The sequence below is a fragment of the Pteropus vampyrus genome, unplaced genomic scaffold (genome assembly GCF_000151845.1).
Source record: "Pteropus vampyrus isolate Shadow unplaced genomic scaffold, Pvam_2.0 Scaffold363, whole genome shotgun sequence".
NCBI lineage: Eukaryota > Metazoa > Chordata > Mammalia > Chiroptera > Pteropodidae > Pteropus > Pteropus vampyrus.
Genome location: NW_011889144.1, coordinates 1138400 through 1156690, shown reverse-complemented (window position 1 = coordinate 1156690; position 18291 = coordinate 1138400). Strand labels below are relative to the sequence as shown.

Sequence of the window (18291 nt, the reverse complement as noted above, 5' to 3'; positions counted from 1 at the left end):
TTTAAGTGCAAGGTCCTAGAGTTTCATTCCTATGTTTTCTTTTATGCACTTTATTGTTTCAGGTCTTATATTCAGGTCCTTAATCCATTTTGAGTTAATTTTGGTTTGTGGTGATAGACAACAGTCTAGTTTCATTCTTTTGCAGGTGGCTTTCCAGTTTTCCCAGCACCATTTATTAAAGAGGCTTTCCTTTCTCCACTGCATGTTTTTGGCTTTTTTGTCAAAAATTATTTGCCCATATAAATATGGATTTACTTCTGGACTCTCGATTCTGTTCCTCTGGTCCGTGTGTCTGTTTCGCTGTCAATTCCATGCTGTTTTGATTACTGTCACTTTGTAGTATAATTTGAAGTTGGGCAGAGTGATGCCTCCAGCGTCGTTCTTTTTTCTCAGGATGGCTTTGGCACTTCGGGGTCTTTTGTGCTTCTATACAAATCTGATGATTTTTTGTTCTATTTCTTTAAGAAATGCCAATGGGATTTTGATGGAGATTGTATTAAATCTGTATAATGCTTAGATAATATGGTCATTTTTAACTATTTTGATTCTTCCAAACTAAGAACACTGAATATCTTTCTATTTCTTTGTATCTTCTTTGATTTCTTTTAATAAGGTCTTACAGTTTTCATTGTATAGATCCTTCACATGTTTCGTTAGATTTATTCTTAGGTATTTTATTCTTTTTGTTGCAGTGTATATGCTGAGTTTTGACAAGTACATACACTTGTATAATCCAAACCCCTATTGAGATATAGGACATTACCATCGCCATAGAAATTTTCCTCATTCACCCTCCTCAGGCAATTCCTCACCATAGTTCTGCATTTTTTTCACTGTAGATTAGTTCTGTCTGTTTGGTAACTTCATATAAATAGACCCACCCAGTATGTGCTCTGTGTCGTGCTCTTTTTGAGATTTATCCATGTCGTGTATTTTAATAATTCATTTTGTTGTAATGGTAAGAGAAAATACTTTTTGTTTCTTAAAAATGCTTTATAACAATCAGTTTTTTACATAATATCGCTGCAAACTAAGCAGTTTTCAGCTGCAGCAGGGGGAGGCGAAGTGTTTTGCACAAATATTTAACTGGAGTAAGAACTCCTTGTTTGGTTTTTTTCAATTTGCTCCATTAGACGAGACATCTTCTTTCATAATGTTATTTCATGCATATGACTTAAGCTGTGGGATTCTATCTCAAGATATTAATTTGTTTAGGCAGTTTATTTTGTGATTTATAAATAAAATTTTGATTTCCTATGTAACTTTATAAAAATTATTTTCCCATAGTCGTGCTGGTATAGAGGATTCTAAGAAGTGGGGGATGCTGTTTCTGGTGAATCAGTTATTCAAGATTTACTTTAAGGTATGCTTCTGTTTGAATAGTTCATAATATAGTTTAATAAATTTTCTTTCTTCCTATGTTCCTAGATACCATTTCTATTAATTATCAGCTGGCCTCCCTGGTATTGCTTGGGAGATGGTCATTACCTAACCATCTTTATAATCCTAAAAGCTAATATTTGTTGAGCGCTTGCCATTTACAAGGCAGTATTATAAATGCTTCACATGTATCGTCTTATTTAAACCTCAACCCTATGAGGTAAGTTCTGTTGGCTCCAAGGGGAACTAAGGCACCCACATACTAAGCAGCGTGCCTGATGTGGTAGAACTGGGCTTTAAGTGAGGGGCTTCACTCTAGAGCCTTATACCTGGAATTGTAATAGAACAGATGAACATGTGGGATGAGTGAAGAAATCATTTTTTGCTACATGAAGTCAGCCAGGTGAAGAGTAGTTCTGTCACATACCAGCATCTAGGACCTGGCCCCTCTGGGTGGGCCTTTCATTCACGGGGCACATCTGCCCTGGAAGCAACTCTCTCTGAAGCACTTTTTAGGGCCTTCTAAAGTGGATATAATCTGTGCTATGCAGTTTGTGTTTTCGTTTTTAGTATTAAATAATTTTAATGATGTATGGGTTTTGTAATTCTCTGTTTAAGGGGGCAGATGCTTAGTAAAGTAGTTTATTTGTCCTGCCTTTTTTTAAAAAAAATATTTTAAGTAGATTGCTGTTTATTGTAGATCAACAAACTCCATTTGTGTAAACCCCTAATCAGAGCCATCGACAGCTCAAACCTGAAAGATGATTACAGCACTGCACAGAGAGTGACATACAGGTACTATGTTGGACGGAAGGCCATGTTCGATAGTGACTTTAAGCAAGGTATGTTGTTAATCTTTTTTCTAATACTTTAAAGACATAGCATTCGAAACAACATATGTGATATAGTTTTATAGAATACAGTTACTGCATTTTATTATTCAAGTGGAATATAGGTGTAAACCAAGTCTAAGTTATATTTTTTTGTTGTTTATTTTTGACACTAAAGTTGGTTAAATAAAAGGAAAGTTTTAGTTGAAGTTTCTTAATCCATTCTGGGTCTCTGAAATACATGTCAGAGTCTCAGTTCTCATGAACATCTTTTTTTGTGTTAAGTAATTAAGCACAAGTATTCTTGGTATTCAATATAAGTAATTGTTTCCTCCCTTTGTCTGTGCTGCTCATGTTGACATGGGACATGGAGATTGGGGCAGCAGTTAGCTCAGCTGCCTACTTGCGGCTTAGAAATCCCATGTGGGGTGCCTAAGCAAACAGTGGACTGTGTCCTTGGACTTTTGTTATCTTTGGAGTTTGTAGCCATGGATGATGATGTCATTCATTCCATCAGAGTGGTGCTTTCATGAAATTATATTATTATGTAGTTTATACCATTAACTTTATCAAGAATACGAAGCCATTTTTTTTCTTTTTAAACTTTTTGATTAGCTGGCATGAGGTGGTTCTTTATGACCTCTTTTATTATACTCAGACCAGACTTTTTAAACTCACTTCTTCAATAGCCATTTGCACGTGGAACAGCATAACTTCAGGCAATACAAGATACATAAAATCACTTTTCTTTCCATGTATTATATCATGGATTCTCTGATAACAAAAATAACAGCTCTTTCATAATAATCACTCTTTTTTTTTTTTTTCTATAGCCTTATACAGACCAATTTTTTCTTTTTTACAAATATTTTCATAGATCCAGGGCTTTTGAAGAAGGACTTTTTTTGATTATTCCCCGTTGCTACTTTTTTCCCTTAAAATAAGAATAGAAGCTTTTAAATTATATTCTATTGAAGTCTATTAAGGTATTGATATGTTTTTCATCTGAAGATTCATTGAGTTATAGTTTTGAATATCTTAACAGCAAAAAATTATAAGTATTAATGGTAGATATTTATAGTTTCTGAAAACTTCAGAGCCATTTGTATAAGGATAAATAGTAGAATAAGAAGCAGGGAGGGAACTTCAGTAACTTCATAATATGTAGAGTATATAAAGCCTGATCAGATGCTGTTGGTCTGACTTTGGATGGTGTCTCTGCAGCCGAGGAGTACCTATCCTTTGCCTTTGAGCACTGTCATCGTTTAAGTCAGAAGAACAAAAGGATGATTCTGATATATTTACTTCCAGTAAAAATGCTGTTGGTGAGTGATTGTTACACTATTCTTATAGATCCTGTTGCTTTGAAGAAGTTGATAGACTTTTTAAAATACAGCAGATGGTATGTAGTTGATCACAATTTGAGTTGCATATGAGCACACCCCAAAGCAGAGGAAGAGTAGCTTGTGTGTAGCCTGAAACCTGTATCTTCATGTTGACACTTCCACATCCTTCTAGAAAGGCTTTGTCTGAGTTTCCTTTCTCTGTAAAGTACCTAACTCAAGAGTTTAATGTATGTAAGGGAAATAAAATAAGTACATATTATTTCTTTTCCCCCTAAAAATCAAAATTAATAGGAATGGACTAGCCAAGAAAGAAAAATATCATTTCAGCCTATCTACAGTATCTTATTTGATCACCAGAAGTTATTTTTGATACCTGAAAAACAATGAGAAATAACTAGCATGTTGATTGACTAAAAGTGTTAGTTAGAGCTTTCCTTCCTCCCATTTAAAATTTTCTAAAAAATTATCTTAATACACACATTTGGTTAAAACTTAAATAGTTCAGGATAGCTTGTAATGGACAAGCAACAATGTCGTACCTATCCTTCCCCTCTTCTCCCTGCTTCACAGAAACAACCAGTTTAAATTTTTTAGCTTATTCTTTTAGAAGATGTTTCTGTATTCCTAAATCTTATACTAGTATTTCTTCAGTTATCACTCCCCTCCTGTGATATAAAGGTTAAGAGACATGAGAAGGTCAAAATCAGGGTCATGTGTAACTGAGTGACAAAACTGCATTATACTCAGGTTTTCTGATTTCTAGACCAGTGTTTGTTTTTTAACTAGTATACTTCGATATTTTTAATCCTTGTTCAGCTACTTAAGAAGAAATTCTAATAAACCAAGGTTGTAAGTCTTTAAAACTTAATTCCTTGATAAGAATTTTATCAAAAACAATTCTGTTAAAAATTCTTAATCTGGGGAATTAACTCTTTGTCTTAGGGTCATATGCCAACCATTGAGCTTTTGAAAAAGTATCATCTCATGCAGTTTGCTGAAGTAACCAAAGCTGTAAGGTAGAGTATTTTATCCTTTTCCATTCGGGATCTTTTACAATATAAAGTTAAGAATCTTATATTTAATAAAACATAAATGTATATTTTAATAATATAAATACAATATAAATATAAGAATTGTACTCACTTTGTGGGAAAACTAATTGCTTTTTGATGTGATCTCGTCCTGGGATTTTCTTTTGTGACCATGCTTGCACATCTTTCTCCTATCACCTAGTGAAGGCAACCTCCTTCTATTGAATGAAGCTCTGACGAAACATGAGACCTTTTTTATTCGCTGTGGTATCTTCCTTATCCTTGAAAAGCTGAAGATCATCACCTACAGGAATCTTTTTAAGAAAGTGTAAGCAAAATATTTTCTTTTTAATAAGTTTAAACTCAGTATGACACATACAGTAGAGTTGTCAGGTTATGAAAACTGTACAGTAATAGGTGCTGTGTCTTCTGAGATGGGGATGTCACTCTGTGCAGTCCAGGTCCCATCACTTGTCCTTTAATTACATGGAATAAAATAAAAAAACCTCCCTGGCCTGCCTACTGCCGCATGGGCATTGGTGCTGCACAGGTGAGTGAGTAAAGGCTCATTCATGGGAGGAATAACAGGTTATGTGTGGTAAAAGAGCTTTGTAACAAATATTTTTAAATGCTAGCCCTAAGTATCAAATATTTCATATTTTATCAGAGTGTATGGGACTAATTGTTCTTTTTTCATAATCAACTAAACTTCCCCCTGCCACTCTTATTTGTCAGAAAGTCGAATTCTGCACTAATTTTTTTTCATGCAACACTAGAAGTTGACTCTTCTCTAAGGCCTAGTCCCAACAGGATTAAACTTTGAACAAAGGCAGACTTTTTATAGCTGCAGGTAGTATATCAAAAATAAAAAGGACTATATTTCATCAAACCCATAAAACACTATCCATTTTACAGTACATTCCAATTTCAGAGCTATTAAAATGTGAAAATATATGCATCTTAGATTCAATGAAATAGTAAATATAAAAAATTATATTTATACTTAGTGGCTTTTTTAAAATGAAAGTAAAAATTATATTTAATAGTTCTTATTTTTAGAGTGTATCTAATAGGTGGAAGACTTTTTCATTAATTTTGAACAGTGGTTGATTAGATGTGTTTTCTGCTGACTCAGTACCTTTTCTTAACCTTCAAAGTACTTGCATTCTGTTGGTAACTGGTGTAGACCTCTGTTTTCCTCTTCCAGGTACTTGTTACTCAAAACACATCAGTTATCTCTGGATGCTTTTCTAGTTGCCTTGAAATTCATGCAAGTGGAAGATGTGGACATCGATGAAGTCCAGTGTATTCTGGCCAACCTGATATACATGGTGTGTGAGCTCTTTGGTTCAGTTGAAGCAGTACCTTCCAGTAGGACTTGGTCTAGAATGTGAAGCTTTGATGTAATGGTGTTAAAGTTGTTATCTGGCCCTTTGTTTTTGTGAAGATATTTTCTGATAGAACTAATTTTATCCCAGGAAATACCATGATATTCAGAGAGTTTTATAGGGCATGGGTGGGTAAATATAATATATATTTCTTTATTCTCCATCATATATGTGTTTGTTCATTGTCTTCCGAATGACTTGAATTGCACTGCGATTGGGAAGAATGCTTATGCCATGGGACTAATCAGTGATGTGACATAGAAACACAAGCCAACCCTCTTTTTCTCTCCTACAGGGTCACATTAAAGGCTATATATCACATCAGCATCAGAAGCTAGTTGTTAGCAAGCAAAACCCATTCCCTCCGCTGTCTACAGTGTGTTGAATGTGAAAACAGTCCTGCGAAGGAGCATGCGCCTCTAGTTTTTTATCATGCTGATGAAATCAGTCCTGTGCCATGGCTTTATTCTCTGCAGCCAGAATCTCTCTGGGACTCTTTTCCTAAGGATGCTGAAACTGAATTTGCCAGCATACCTGGACATGTTAAAATCTCCATCATCACTCATGACTAATGTCATCTTCATGGAGACCTGGAATTTGCTTTTTCAGACATTGCAGACTCCTCCTTTGGCTCTGGAGTGTTGGTGAAACTTCTGTGAAGGAGGCTCTGTCTCTAAGGCAGCTATAGTTTACTTCTCCAAAAGTGTTGTTCATAATTGGTTCTTTGTAACTTTTGATATAATTCTTTCTATAAAAAAGACATCCTGAATTTATACAAATGGCATATTCTTTATTATATCTTTTGGGATATCAAATGTTGCTACGACTTTAAAATTCATTCTTGTTCCTCCACTGCCCTCACCATTAGTTTGCGTTAGATTAACATATTTATCTTTACCAAGTTCCTTTCAGAGAAATGGGTGGCCAGCACATCTGCAGATTGGCAAAAAAAAAAAAGTTTAATTTTGAGGTTAAAGAATAGTATCAGAAATGAAAGATACTTAATGTGCTTAAGAACTGTTAAACTTAAAAATCTGGATTGTGTTTAAACTCCCTGTATTTTAGTCAAAAGAATGTTTAAATTGACTCACTGTTTTAATCCCTTAAAAAAATCTTCTCTTCAACAACTCTGTATAATGAGGCTCCGGCAGACCACCATCATCCTTGCATGTGCTTCTGGAGAAAGAACTGCCCTCTCTCCACCCCGTCTGCAGGTCTACAGAGCAGTTAGCCTGTAGAGACTTTTTTATTTTGCTCAAGGAAATGGAGGGATTGGAAATATATGCACTTAGTTAAGCAGTTTTGCTACTTCCTTAAATAAGAGTTAAGAGATTAACTTAAACATTTTTATCCATTTGCTCTCACTTTTCATTTCGGCACAAACTCGTACCCCCACGTGGAGTTCTGGTCTTCAGGGAAGCACTGTTTGGGGCTGCCCTTGAGTTCTCTTTACTGCATTGAAGTTGCAGTCTTCATGATGATAATAGATAATCACTGTGATTCAATACTGTTGCAGTGCTTAACTCAGCCCTGTTTGGTAGATGCTATTATTACCCCATTTAGAGCCCGGGAGAATGCCACAAAAGTGTGAAACAACTGAGAGTCAGCTGGCTGGTTCAGTAGCAGAGTTGAGAGGCTCAGTGCTGGCTCCGATCCAGTGACTCCCTGGAACCTGTGGGAGTTTTCCCTCCACGGGAAGAACCTCTCCAGGCACACAGCTCTGTTTAAAGGCCTCACATTTTCTGTCTTTCAACCTCTTGTGCTTCCTGATCTTTTACAACTGTCTCTATATGGTATTCCTCTCAGTATTATTTTCTTTCCCCATGCTGACTCTCTCCTAATTGCTGCTTCTAACACTGCGCAGTCCTTTCACTCACGATGGCAATCAGTGAACCTGGCACAACTATGAGGCCACTTTTGTCTATAACTAGCAGTTCTTAGAAGCTTCCATCCTAAAGACATACACTCATTGTATGTTGTTAGATTAAGCAACGTTTATTGACTCGATAGCATCAGAAAGCATTAGACTTGGATAAGTTGAGGGTTTTAAGAAACTGGGCTTTTATGACTGAGCGATGTGTTTTTATTATTTAATATATCTCCCATTCTGTTAAGGTCTCTGTTTAAATAAAAAGTCCCAAGGAAAGAACTGTCACAACACAAATGATCTCATAAGTGATAACCAACAGTTTATAGACCGAATGGGTTCTGAAACTGTCACAGCCATTTTGCTGTGAAATTTCAATTTATCTCCATGCTTGCAGTTAAAATTTGGAGTCCCACCACATATTTTATTCTTCCTGGTTAGCTGAGTTTAGTCACTTCATGATTTGTCTAAACCAGAGTGAATATCTTGAAACCTTGGTGAGAAGAAATGCATGTCCATACTGTTCTGTGGGTGCCGAGCATAGAATCCCTGTCAGGAACCAAGTGCCTTTGTGTTTTCTGGCAACTATACTGCCTTCCGCCCACTGCACCACTCCAACTGCTGCTCCCCTCTCACAGTATGTCCTTGTCGTGACTGTCACATTAAAGTCTCTGCCACACTCCTTGCTGTCCATGTGTGTGACTGGCGTCTGCATCGGCGTGTTGCCCAGCTCAGAGCCATTGAATGTCCAACCAACGAGGAGTCCCCCTGTCCCCGGCATGAGGATGCGCTCCATGAAGTCTCTCTCGGGCATGCAGATGGGGAGCCCCACATCCGGGCATTGAATGGGCAGCACCAGCTCCAATAGGGAAATGTCATTGTCCCCCGTCTCTTCCTCGTACCTCATGTGCACGTGGACGCTCTTTACCTCAATCATCAGTGGGTCCTTGCTTGTTCTGTGAAAATCTGAAATAATGGACAATAGCTGATTTTCAAGGTTGCAAAAATAATAATAGACTAATTAATTCCTCAGTGAGCCATGTGTCAAGGCAGAGGCGAGGCATGGTAAAACGTGCCATGGCTAATTGCACTGATCTCCTTTCATCTATGGATTGAAAGGGAACTCAGAGTGAAGTATTTCAACTAATTCTCATGGTCTTGCCTCATACTCTAAAAGAAATTAAAATGAGCTATTTTGGGGGTTTTGGTGAAATGGTCAAAAAAGTATGAAGAAATCAACACATTAATTAAAACTTGGCTGTTTGGAAGTAGTTCTTCAGGCTAACATTTTGTTGACTGAAAAATGTTCAAGGTTGTGGAATAAAATATACTCAAAGTTCTTCAGAATCATCATAGAGCACTTTCACAAATTATCATTGAACTTTCGCAACGTCCCTACAGTATAGAGATCACTGCCCAGTTTTCACTAATAGGAACTGGGCATAGACGTGTTGTGTGGTGAGTCCCACATCACAGCAATGGTCTTGGGTAGCAGAGGGGGATCTGAACCCATATTGTCTGATTTTCAGCCAATTATCTATCTCTTATACCATTTCAGCGTTGTTTTATTTTTATTGGCTGTGATTCCCTCCTTAGAATAAATGCTAGCATTTGCCTGCTTGATATGCCCAGACATTCTGCTAGGTCTTTTACATATGTTTTCTGATTTTATCAGTGTCTCAGTATTGAAGCTAAATTCAGTTATGTATTGCATTAGAAACACAATTCTAGTTTTTAAATTTTCATTTCTATATAGGATAGTTTTTTCCCCAATGTGATCTTATAAAAATAAATGCTAAAATACTTACTTGTTTTCACACTAATATTTCTGTGTAACAGTGAACATTTTGCTGTTGTCAGTACAAAATTTTCCTGTATTATAACGCCACCACAAAAGTCTTTTCCTTTGGAATTTGTTAGTTTCACCTTAAAAAACCAAAACACAGTAAATTGCTAGTGACAATTTGCGGAATTAGGGGCAGTATAGTCTAGTGGTTAAGAATATGGGCGCTCCAAAGACAGCCAGTGAAGGACTGTGATAACAGCTTCAGATAGAATAGCCTGTGATAAACCAAAGATCTACACTGTATTCTAAATCAGCCACTAAACAATGCTAGGTAATAAGCCAACAAAGAAGGTAAAATGGAATCATAAAAATACATATAAATAATCCAATAGAAGACAGAAAAAGAAAAATAGAAAAAGCAAATGGGAAAATAGAAAACCAATAGCAAAAGTATGGATATAAACCTAACTAAATAAATATAAGATGATCTAAATACCCCAATTAAAGGGCAGGAATTTGTCAGTTCGGATAAAATTGAAAGCCAACTATATAGTGCCTATAAAACATAAAATTTTTATTTTATTTTTAAAATGTTTTTTAGGTGAGGCAACCTTTGGTTGACCTCACAGATTGCAAGGACCTTATCAGTTTACAATCCCTTATTTTTTTTTTACGCCTACAGTACCTGATCATCCTAGGTGGTCTCCCATCCAAGTGCTAACCAGGCCCGACCCTGCTTAGCTTCTGAGATCAGATGGGATCGGGCTTGTTCACGGTAGCATGGCCATAGACTAAAACATACACTTTAAATATAAAATATAGTATAGAATATTGAGAAAAACATTGCATGCTAATGCTAATCAATAACTGAAGTGTCTAATACCAGACAAGGGAGATTTTAGAGCAAAGACTATTACCAGGAATATAAAACATGTGAGGTTATTTTGAATATTAAGTGAAATAAAGTATGTACCCACATAGCACAGGTGCTGGCTCAAGAAATGTTAATTATTGCAATTTTCAGTAGCTTAATAAAATGAGAAATGCTAAGCAAAGTATAAAAGAGTTTTTTAAATTTAATGTAGCCTCATTTTTGGAAATCTTAAGTGTTTATTAATAATAGTTGCCATTTATTGACTACTTATGTGAGTCAGGTACACTAGCTTTAATCCTCACTACAACTCATTATCTTTTTATAGGTGGATAAAACCAAGTTTGAGGGAAGATAGCATTTTCAGCTTTAGTCAGCTACACTTGTAAAATTCAGTGAAATGCAGTGCGAATTTCTTATCTAGAATGTAAGAAACAAGTTCTAAAAATAATTTTCACCTCTACTAGGCCAGTTAATTCCATTAAATAACTTCAGTACTGCTTATTGTACCAGAATTAAAATCTAATAGTATTGCCTTAATCAATGTGTCTCCAGGCACATTTGGTTTGTATATAGAGAATGCTCACCTCACAGGTCATAGCTCTTAGTCTCATTGGTACTAACATTAATTCTGTAGGTGAAAATGGCAACTAAGATTCCCTCAAGTGGACAGGGAAACAAGATGGTGTGTTTGGCAGAACTAGACCACCACCGTCATTCATGAGGGCTTGACTGCACACAGTTATCCATTCATCAGCTTCCTCTCACCCATATTCTGAAGCTTGCCTTAGTGTACTTATGGGCAGATGATGATAAGAATGTGAGTATGAGTAATGGGCCTTAGAAAGCTTAAGGGGGAAAGGCAACACGATAAAGCAAAGTTCAGCAGCTGATTACTAGACCATTTCTGGTTTTGTCCCTTCCTTTCCATCACTTTATCTCCTTTCACTCAGCTTCCTTTCAAATCTGGATTATTACTATAGTCACTGAGCTCTATTCAATCATCTGTCCACGCAGCAGCCAAGTGATTCTGCTCGGCTAAACTGGCTTGTAAGCATCAGGGTGAAATAAAAGTGTTACACACACACACAGCCCCTCATAAAAGAAACTTCTAAAGCTCTGCTGCCCAATACGGTAGTCACATGTGGTTTTTGAGCATTCGAGATGTGATTGGTCCAAATCTGGATATGTTCCAAGTAAAACAACAACAACAACAACAACAACAACAACAACAACAACAAAAATCTCAGACGTCAAAGATTTAGTAATGAAAAAAATGTAAATATCTCCATTTTTAAATATGTGTTGAAATAATAGTGTTTAAACATTGGGGTATATAAAATACTTTATCAAAATTCATTTAATCTGATTTATTGGTGTGACTAATAGGAAATTTCATTTACATATGTGGCTTATATTCTATTGTAAAGAGTATATATGTACTTAAGGCAGAAGATCTTCATTAGAGTCCTGAGATGAAAGGAAAATGGAAAACAGGTAAATTAAAACCCACAATGGTGCTTAAACCATAATAATAATGAAAATAATAATACTTATTTTGTGGAATTAGTAAAGAAGCAAGAAGAGAATAAATACTAGTCAAATAGCAGATGGGCCTAGCATGAGGTGCTTGAAATAATTTAGGGAGGGGGGGTATAAAATACTAACTTTTTATATTGTTAGGTTAAAAATGACTTTTTAAATGTCGAGAGTAACCATTAAATAGAAATAGAATGTTTAACTTCCAAACGAATCAAAAGCGGGGAAACTGGGAAATAAAAATGAATGCCGAAGAAGAGAAATTGCCTGCACACAATAGCGGAGCAGGAGTTTCAGCCAGGTGGCTGGGGAGTGGAGCCTGTGTCCTGAACTCTGGCCTTCTGCCTTCCCTGGGGTCAACTCAAACACCCGAGTGCACCTTGAGGATGCTTATGTTCTGAGAGATATGACATTGAGAATAGTTTGAACTCCATAAGAAAGGCCCTGTGTGGCTGCAAATAAAACTACATGTTTTTATTGGGTGCAAAGAATGAAGACACACGAAGTTGTGAATTCAGCATTGGAAAGTGCTTTCATGTGTGATGTCGAGATTAGTAAATAGTTCATCTAAACCATGACTCCTCTTAGTCATCATGTTTCTATTTGTTTGGCAAAGAAGATGGAATGACAAATAGGGTGAGATTTGTAAGAAAAAATCAAAATATGTTTATAAAATGTTTCTCTTACCTGCCATGGGAAAATTTGAAGATTCCAGTTGCTTTTTGGGGGCGTCATGACGTATTTAGAATTCAAGATTCCACATGCACACTTCTCTTCATAAGTGGTGACAACATGAGAAGAAAAATCAGTGCTTTTCAAGTCAAACATAGGGTTTTATCCATGATTCCAACTACTTGAACCTGATTCTTTCATGCACATTATTTTGAGATAGCTCATGTAGGCACAGAGCATAGTGAAATGAAATCACTTGCTCTTGGTGTTTGTGGGTTAGCTAAGATACTGCTATGATCCAGGCAAGCTTCAGTGTGGAGGCAAAGACCACGACTCCTCATGACAAATAGAAGAGATGACCTTTCAAACTATTATAGAGAAGGAGGGGGGTGTGTGGATGGGAACTGAAGGAAGAGAGAAACCATCTTTTCTCATTTCTCATTTGATGGAGAACTCACCATGCGGAATGCACGATTTGTGGTCCTGGTCCAGTTTATACCCCTTAGCACAGCTGCACATGTAGGATTCCTGTCCCGGGTGGCAAAAGTGTTGACAACCATCAGTCCTCAATGGGTGACATTCATTTTTAGCTGAAGAGGAAGCAAAGGGGAAAAACAGACGATGCTAACATGGAAATAGTCGTTTTTGAATCTCCTTGTGCCTTGGGGTTCTGGTTTTTCACTTAAAATATTCTCATTCTTTTGAAATTTTTGGCTGCTCATATAAGCATTTCGTATTCTGGACTGTGCATGGAGATAGCAAAGGTTCAGTGAGTGGCAACCTTTGTCTTTGTCCTCAGAAAATGTAATTTGGTCTTGGAAGTATCTGCATACATATTGCAAAGGTATCTGTCTATTTTTCTAGCTGTATGTATGCACTTATCATATTTCACTTCCACTACAATAACTATACTCTTTAAATGGCTCTCTGAGGTGGGGTTGTGGGATGGGAGGGGTCTAGTGTGACCCCATGTGGGCGGTTGAGCAGCTGGGATGGCAGGAGGGATGTGTGGGGTACAGATTAAAACCTTGCTTTGGCATATGTTAAGTTTGGGATGTCTGCAAAACATTATGTAGGGCTCTCAAGGAGGCAGTTGGAGTAGAAAGCTGGATTTCAGAGGAGACATAGGGCTGGAAGTAATATTTTCCCCCGGAAAACTGACTGCATTGAGAAGATTAAGTGAATTTATTTACGTATCTGATCATTACTGATAGGAATTTGGTTTCTCCCTACCCCTACAAGTAAATTTTGCATTTACTTTATTTGTATTTAAGGAATATTAGTTCATGAAGCTCTAAATCTCAGCTGCAGGGAGTGTCTTGAACCCATGCCTACCTCTGAGTCAGGCTGCATGTGACTCCCCCTTATAGACTGACCCTCCAGATCCCATCACCCCTGCTTGGGATCGGTCAGGTTCCAGGAATACCTGTCTAGATTGTAAATGATTTTAGTGGGAGTGGGTTTGGGAGGAAGAAGAGGGGACTCTAAGCAATGAAAACCGTGGGAAGGAGTGTTTATGAGGCAGGAATGCTGTTCACAGAATGTAATTTCCAGTGGAGAATTGAATTAGAACTGGTTCCCATGGGTACCCTTTTGCTCACCCCCGGCAGCCCATCTCTATGTAGTTCGAGTGGGTTGGAGCAGGTTGGGGCTGGTGGGGGCTAGTGGGGGCTCACCAAAGGCGCAGTCTCTGCCCTCATAGCCCGAGGAGCAGGTGCAGGTGTAGGTGCGGATGTTGTCTTGGCATGACCCGTTGTTGAGGCAGGGCTGGGAGATACATGGAGTGCCACCTGCCGAGAAGGGTGTGAAATCCTTGTGCAGGTGGCATTATCTTGGCTCTCCTGACATCCCTTGGCCCCACTGCCCAGGACACCGGGAGGCTGAAGAAGGCTGCCAGGTGCCCCACATACGTCCCCCGGGCTCTGACCAGCCCTCATAGTCCTTCTTTCTTTGTCGAGTGGTCACCATGACTATCACTGGCTGAACAGCACTTCTCCTGTAGGGACGCCCAACATCTTTACCAAGCCTAAGGGAGCTGTCGCTTTCCTTAATTTAACAAAGTTCTGACCCTTCAGTGTGGGGCCTAGGGACACCTCAGGGCCACTCAGGGTGGGGAACCCTCCAGCGTCTGCCAGTCAGCCCCACAGGTGCTTCACCCTGATCCTGGAGGGACTGCAGGGACTTTCCCACCCCTGTCTTCATTCTTGCGGAGGGAGTGCCAGGCTCTTCCTTTGGGTCAGGGGTCCAGAAGTCTAAGATTTAAAATCTGGAATTCACTGGCTGTCTAGAGTCAAATGCCTTACCTCATCTCAAGGATAAAGAAGAGGAAATAATCCTGGACAAGGCTGAGGAAAACTACTTACCCATATACTTTTCCCAAAATCTGTCCTGTAAAATTAAAGCGTAAAAACGTTGCAAGCAGGTTATTTGTTTTATTTTTTCTCCTAAAGTTAGACTTAAACATAAGAAAATGTTAATTTTGTCTACTTAATAGGAGAATACTGATTGAAATGAAGAATGTAAAATTCTTTACTTAATGTTCTATTTACTATATATGGAACATATCCTATTCAGTATGTATTTACCGTAACCTATTTAAAGAAGGAAAAATAACAGTCTACGGCATGGGACAAAAACCATGACCACGGCCTCCCAAGGCCACCTTTTGCTCCCCCAGGGTTACAGTCTTCATGTCCTTACTTTACAGAGGGCATGATGTATACATAAAAAATTTACATCGCTTTTTCTTTTTTTAATAAGCCAATTAAACGATGATTACAAAATTAAAATTGTGTATGTGTGGGAGGTTAGTTTGGGTAGGGGTATCTAAAATTAGGAGAATTACTCAGAATTAAAGCCTGGAAAGTAAACATGTAATTGTATCTCCCCAATCATACTTGGACGTGTAACAACCTGAATGATGTCACAAGCACAAATTAAGAATACAATTTCTCTTCACCAAGAAGTTTGAATTTCTCCTAGTTTTATTAAAAAATTATCTATTTCAGAAGCCTTCCCTTATATATGAGCATTTAAGAATCTATGATTTAAAAAATATTTTTAAAATATATTAAAGAAACAAGTTGATATTCAAAATCAACTTTAAATATTGCTACTTTCATATGTAAAACTAGGAAATCTTTATTAAATATTTTACCATTCTAAAATATTTACACACAAATATTCAGCCTCTCAGGTTTGACTTGCTTCTCTATCTTCTGATAAACTTATAAGTATGAATGGTTTGCCTACATTTAGAGTATACACGTAGTCACTTTTAATTCAAATTATAGATTACTATAATCCAAATTATGAAATTTTCTTGCTATGTAGGCTCCCTAGAGAAAATTTTTGTTTCTTAAAATTTGTTATATTGAAACAATTAGATCTCTCTTAAAAATATTGTTTTGTCAGAGTCATAGCAAGCTGAGTGATATTTGTAATGAGTAAATAATTGATATGCCAATTTGCTTAATTTGAAGAAAAAGTTTAGGAGTAGGGGTCCCCCACTTAATAGATGTGAATTCTGTCTCTGTTTCCTCATCTATAAAGTTAAGATTAAATTAACCTCACAGGTAAGCAAACAGGTTATTCAGCTCTGTCTCTTAAGAAATTAGGCTCTCTAAGGCAGTGGAAATTTGAATAACCAGAAAGCGTATAAGTTCATGGTGGGGGAGGGGTACATACAGTGGTCACGTCATTTTCAAATACTTCTCTTGCTTCTTCATAGACACAAATTTCTTCATAGCATTCTTTTTCCAAATTTCCCTCAAAGAACTCTTCCAAAAGATAGGAGCCTGCACGCTTCCATCTTATCAGAACTTCATTTGCTTTTGAGCGGGGAAGAAATACTATGGAGCAAGATAAGAATGTAGATATTGTCAACATGGATGGACTTACCCTAGAATTCAATACCAGCTTCCTGGGGGGCAGGGTACATGGTGCTATGACTACCAGACGTCTGCCAGTGGCTTGGCTGCCACCTTTTCTGTCCCCTCCAGATCCAGCCCTCAAGGGTCTGCTCATCCTCCTGTCTGCAGGGCCCACCCTCATCTGCACACATGGAGGAAGTACACTTCATCTTTGTTGAATGAATGGACACCCTGATGAATTAGGGGCAGATGCTAACATTTTATGGAGAGACGACCCGGGGCTCAGAGAGGCTGGACCATGTCAAGTCCCCACAACTGGGCTGGTGTCAGCATTAACTTGAAACAGCTCATTTGTTTCTTCTTTCGCTTAGGCTGTATTTGGCACCTAGAGTGTAGCAGGCTTGATATTACAAAAATGGAAATCTCAGACTCCACCCCCACATTTTAAGATTTTGTCCTGGACAAACAGATGGACAACTATCATAATATCACACATTAAAAGGTTTAATAGACTTAAAACAAAGGGATAAATTCTGCCCAGAGCAAGGAGGAACGAAAACTGCTGCCTTTTGACATAGGCATTGAGAATTGAATTGACTTTTGATGGGAATCACTCCTGGAGAGGAAGGAATATTATGACAAAGGCAAGGAGTGTAAAGTCAGTGTGGCTAATGCATTGTAACAAGTAGACTCAATGCATAACCACTCAGACACAGAATTTTGCTTCCTGCTGGGTGTACGTCACGCGACAATGACATTTGAGTCCTAGGCTTCTTCTCTGTGGCTGCTCACATGTGGCTCCATGTGCAGCCAGCCTGCAGGTGGAGAAAGTCTCGGAGATGTGCCCGAAAGTGGCACGTAGGATCCCTATTCACATTCCGTGGGTGATGGCAACGTGGTTATGAGGGGGCTTGGAGATGCAGCCCTGCTGAACAGGTGCTTCCCAGCTGTCTCCACCGAATGGATGTGTAAGGACAGCTTTGCACAAAGCAACACAGGGAAGTAGCAATTAGCCAGTTTGGCTTTAATCTTGGGTGCAGGGAGAGGGAGTGGGGAAGTATGGTGAGCTTTGAAGCTAGAAAAGTAGGCTTAACTCACCCAGCAGGTATCTACTGAGCACCTTCCATGGGCCAGTGTGGGCCAGGTGCTGGGAATTCAGCAGAAAACTAGACTGACCAGTTCCGGCCTGTATGGGGCTAGGACCTTACTGTAGACAGGCATTCAACAAATCATCATGCACATAGTGAATGGAGATTACGAGCACTGCAGTGTGAACATGTGAAAAGTCAGAGAGCTGCAAAGACAACTTAGGCCACCAGGAGAACCACTGTCAGAATGCCACAGGCTGCAGGGGCAGGGAGAGCATCCCTGAGAAAGGGGCTTTTCCACTGAGATTTGAAGGGTGAGTAAGAATTAGCTTAGGAATGGGAAAGGTGGGAAATGGACTGCATTTTAGGCCAAGGTAGAAGCCTGCTCTGCGAGAGGAAGGCAGGGAACAGTATCACAAACCTGGACCATATAGGTGAAGGGAGGCTCAAGAGGGGCTGTCCCCAGTAGTCCAATGGCATAGAACAAGAACCCCCTATTTCTAGCTGCCTAAGAACCTTGTGTGGCCATTTCTTTGTCCCTCTTTCCATCCTGCTGTCTGGATGTGATGGCTGCAGGGAGAGCTAAGCACCATTCTTGAATGAGAGGATGAGGCCCACATC

At 38.4% G+C, this 18291-nt stretch overlaps 2 protein-coding genes and 1 pseudogene across 6 annotated transcripts in view; 1 reads left to right on the top strand and 2 right to left on the bottom strand.

Moving 5' to 3' along the window:
* The window catches only part of PCID2 (PCI domain containing 2), a 23445-nt gene extending 16695 nt beyond the window's left edge, over positions 1-6750 (top strand). For all 5 annotated transcript variants that reach the window (XM_023522916.1, XM_011379518.2, XM_023522917.1 and 2 more), the window contains 7 exons: positions 1288-1363; positions 2081-2222; positions 3435-3535; positions 4499-4572; positions 4790-4915; positions 5795-5918; positions 6271-6750. In XM_023522916.1, coding sequence (XP_023378684.1) covers positions 1288-1363; positions 2081-2222; positions 3435-3535; positions 4499-4572; positions 4790-4915; positions 5795-5918; positions 6271-6360 — 733 coding nt within the window. In that variant the 3' untranslated portion in view covers positions 6361-6750. The remainder of the gene's footprint in view (positions 1-1287; positions 1364-2080; positions 2223-3434; positions 3536-4498; positions 4573-4789; positions 4916-5794; positions 5919-6270) is intronic.
* Positions 6751-8293: 1543 nt separating this feature from the next.
* The window catches only part of PROZ (protein Z, vitamin K dependent plasma glycoprotein), a 15770-nt gene continuing 5772 nt past the window's right edge, over positions 8294-18291 (bottom strand). Inside the window, exons 3-8 of the mRNA XM_011379517.2 lie at positions 15074-15098; positions 14387-14500; positions 13169-13300; positions 12726-12811; positions 9651-9768; positions 8294-8808 (exon numbers count right to left, since the gene is read on the bottom strand). Coding sequence (XP_011377819.1) covers positions 8294-8808; positions 9651-9768; positions 12726-12811; positions 13169-13300; positions 14387-14500; positions 15074-15098 — 990 coding nt within the window. The remainder of the gene's footprint in view (positions 8809-9650; positions 9769-12725; positions 12812-13168; positions 13301-14386; positions 14501-15073; positions 15099-18291) is intronic.
* Positions 10302-10420, bottom strand: LOC111731342 (annotated as a pseudogene).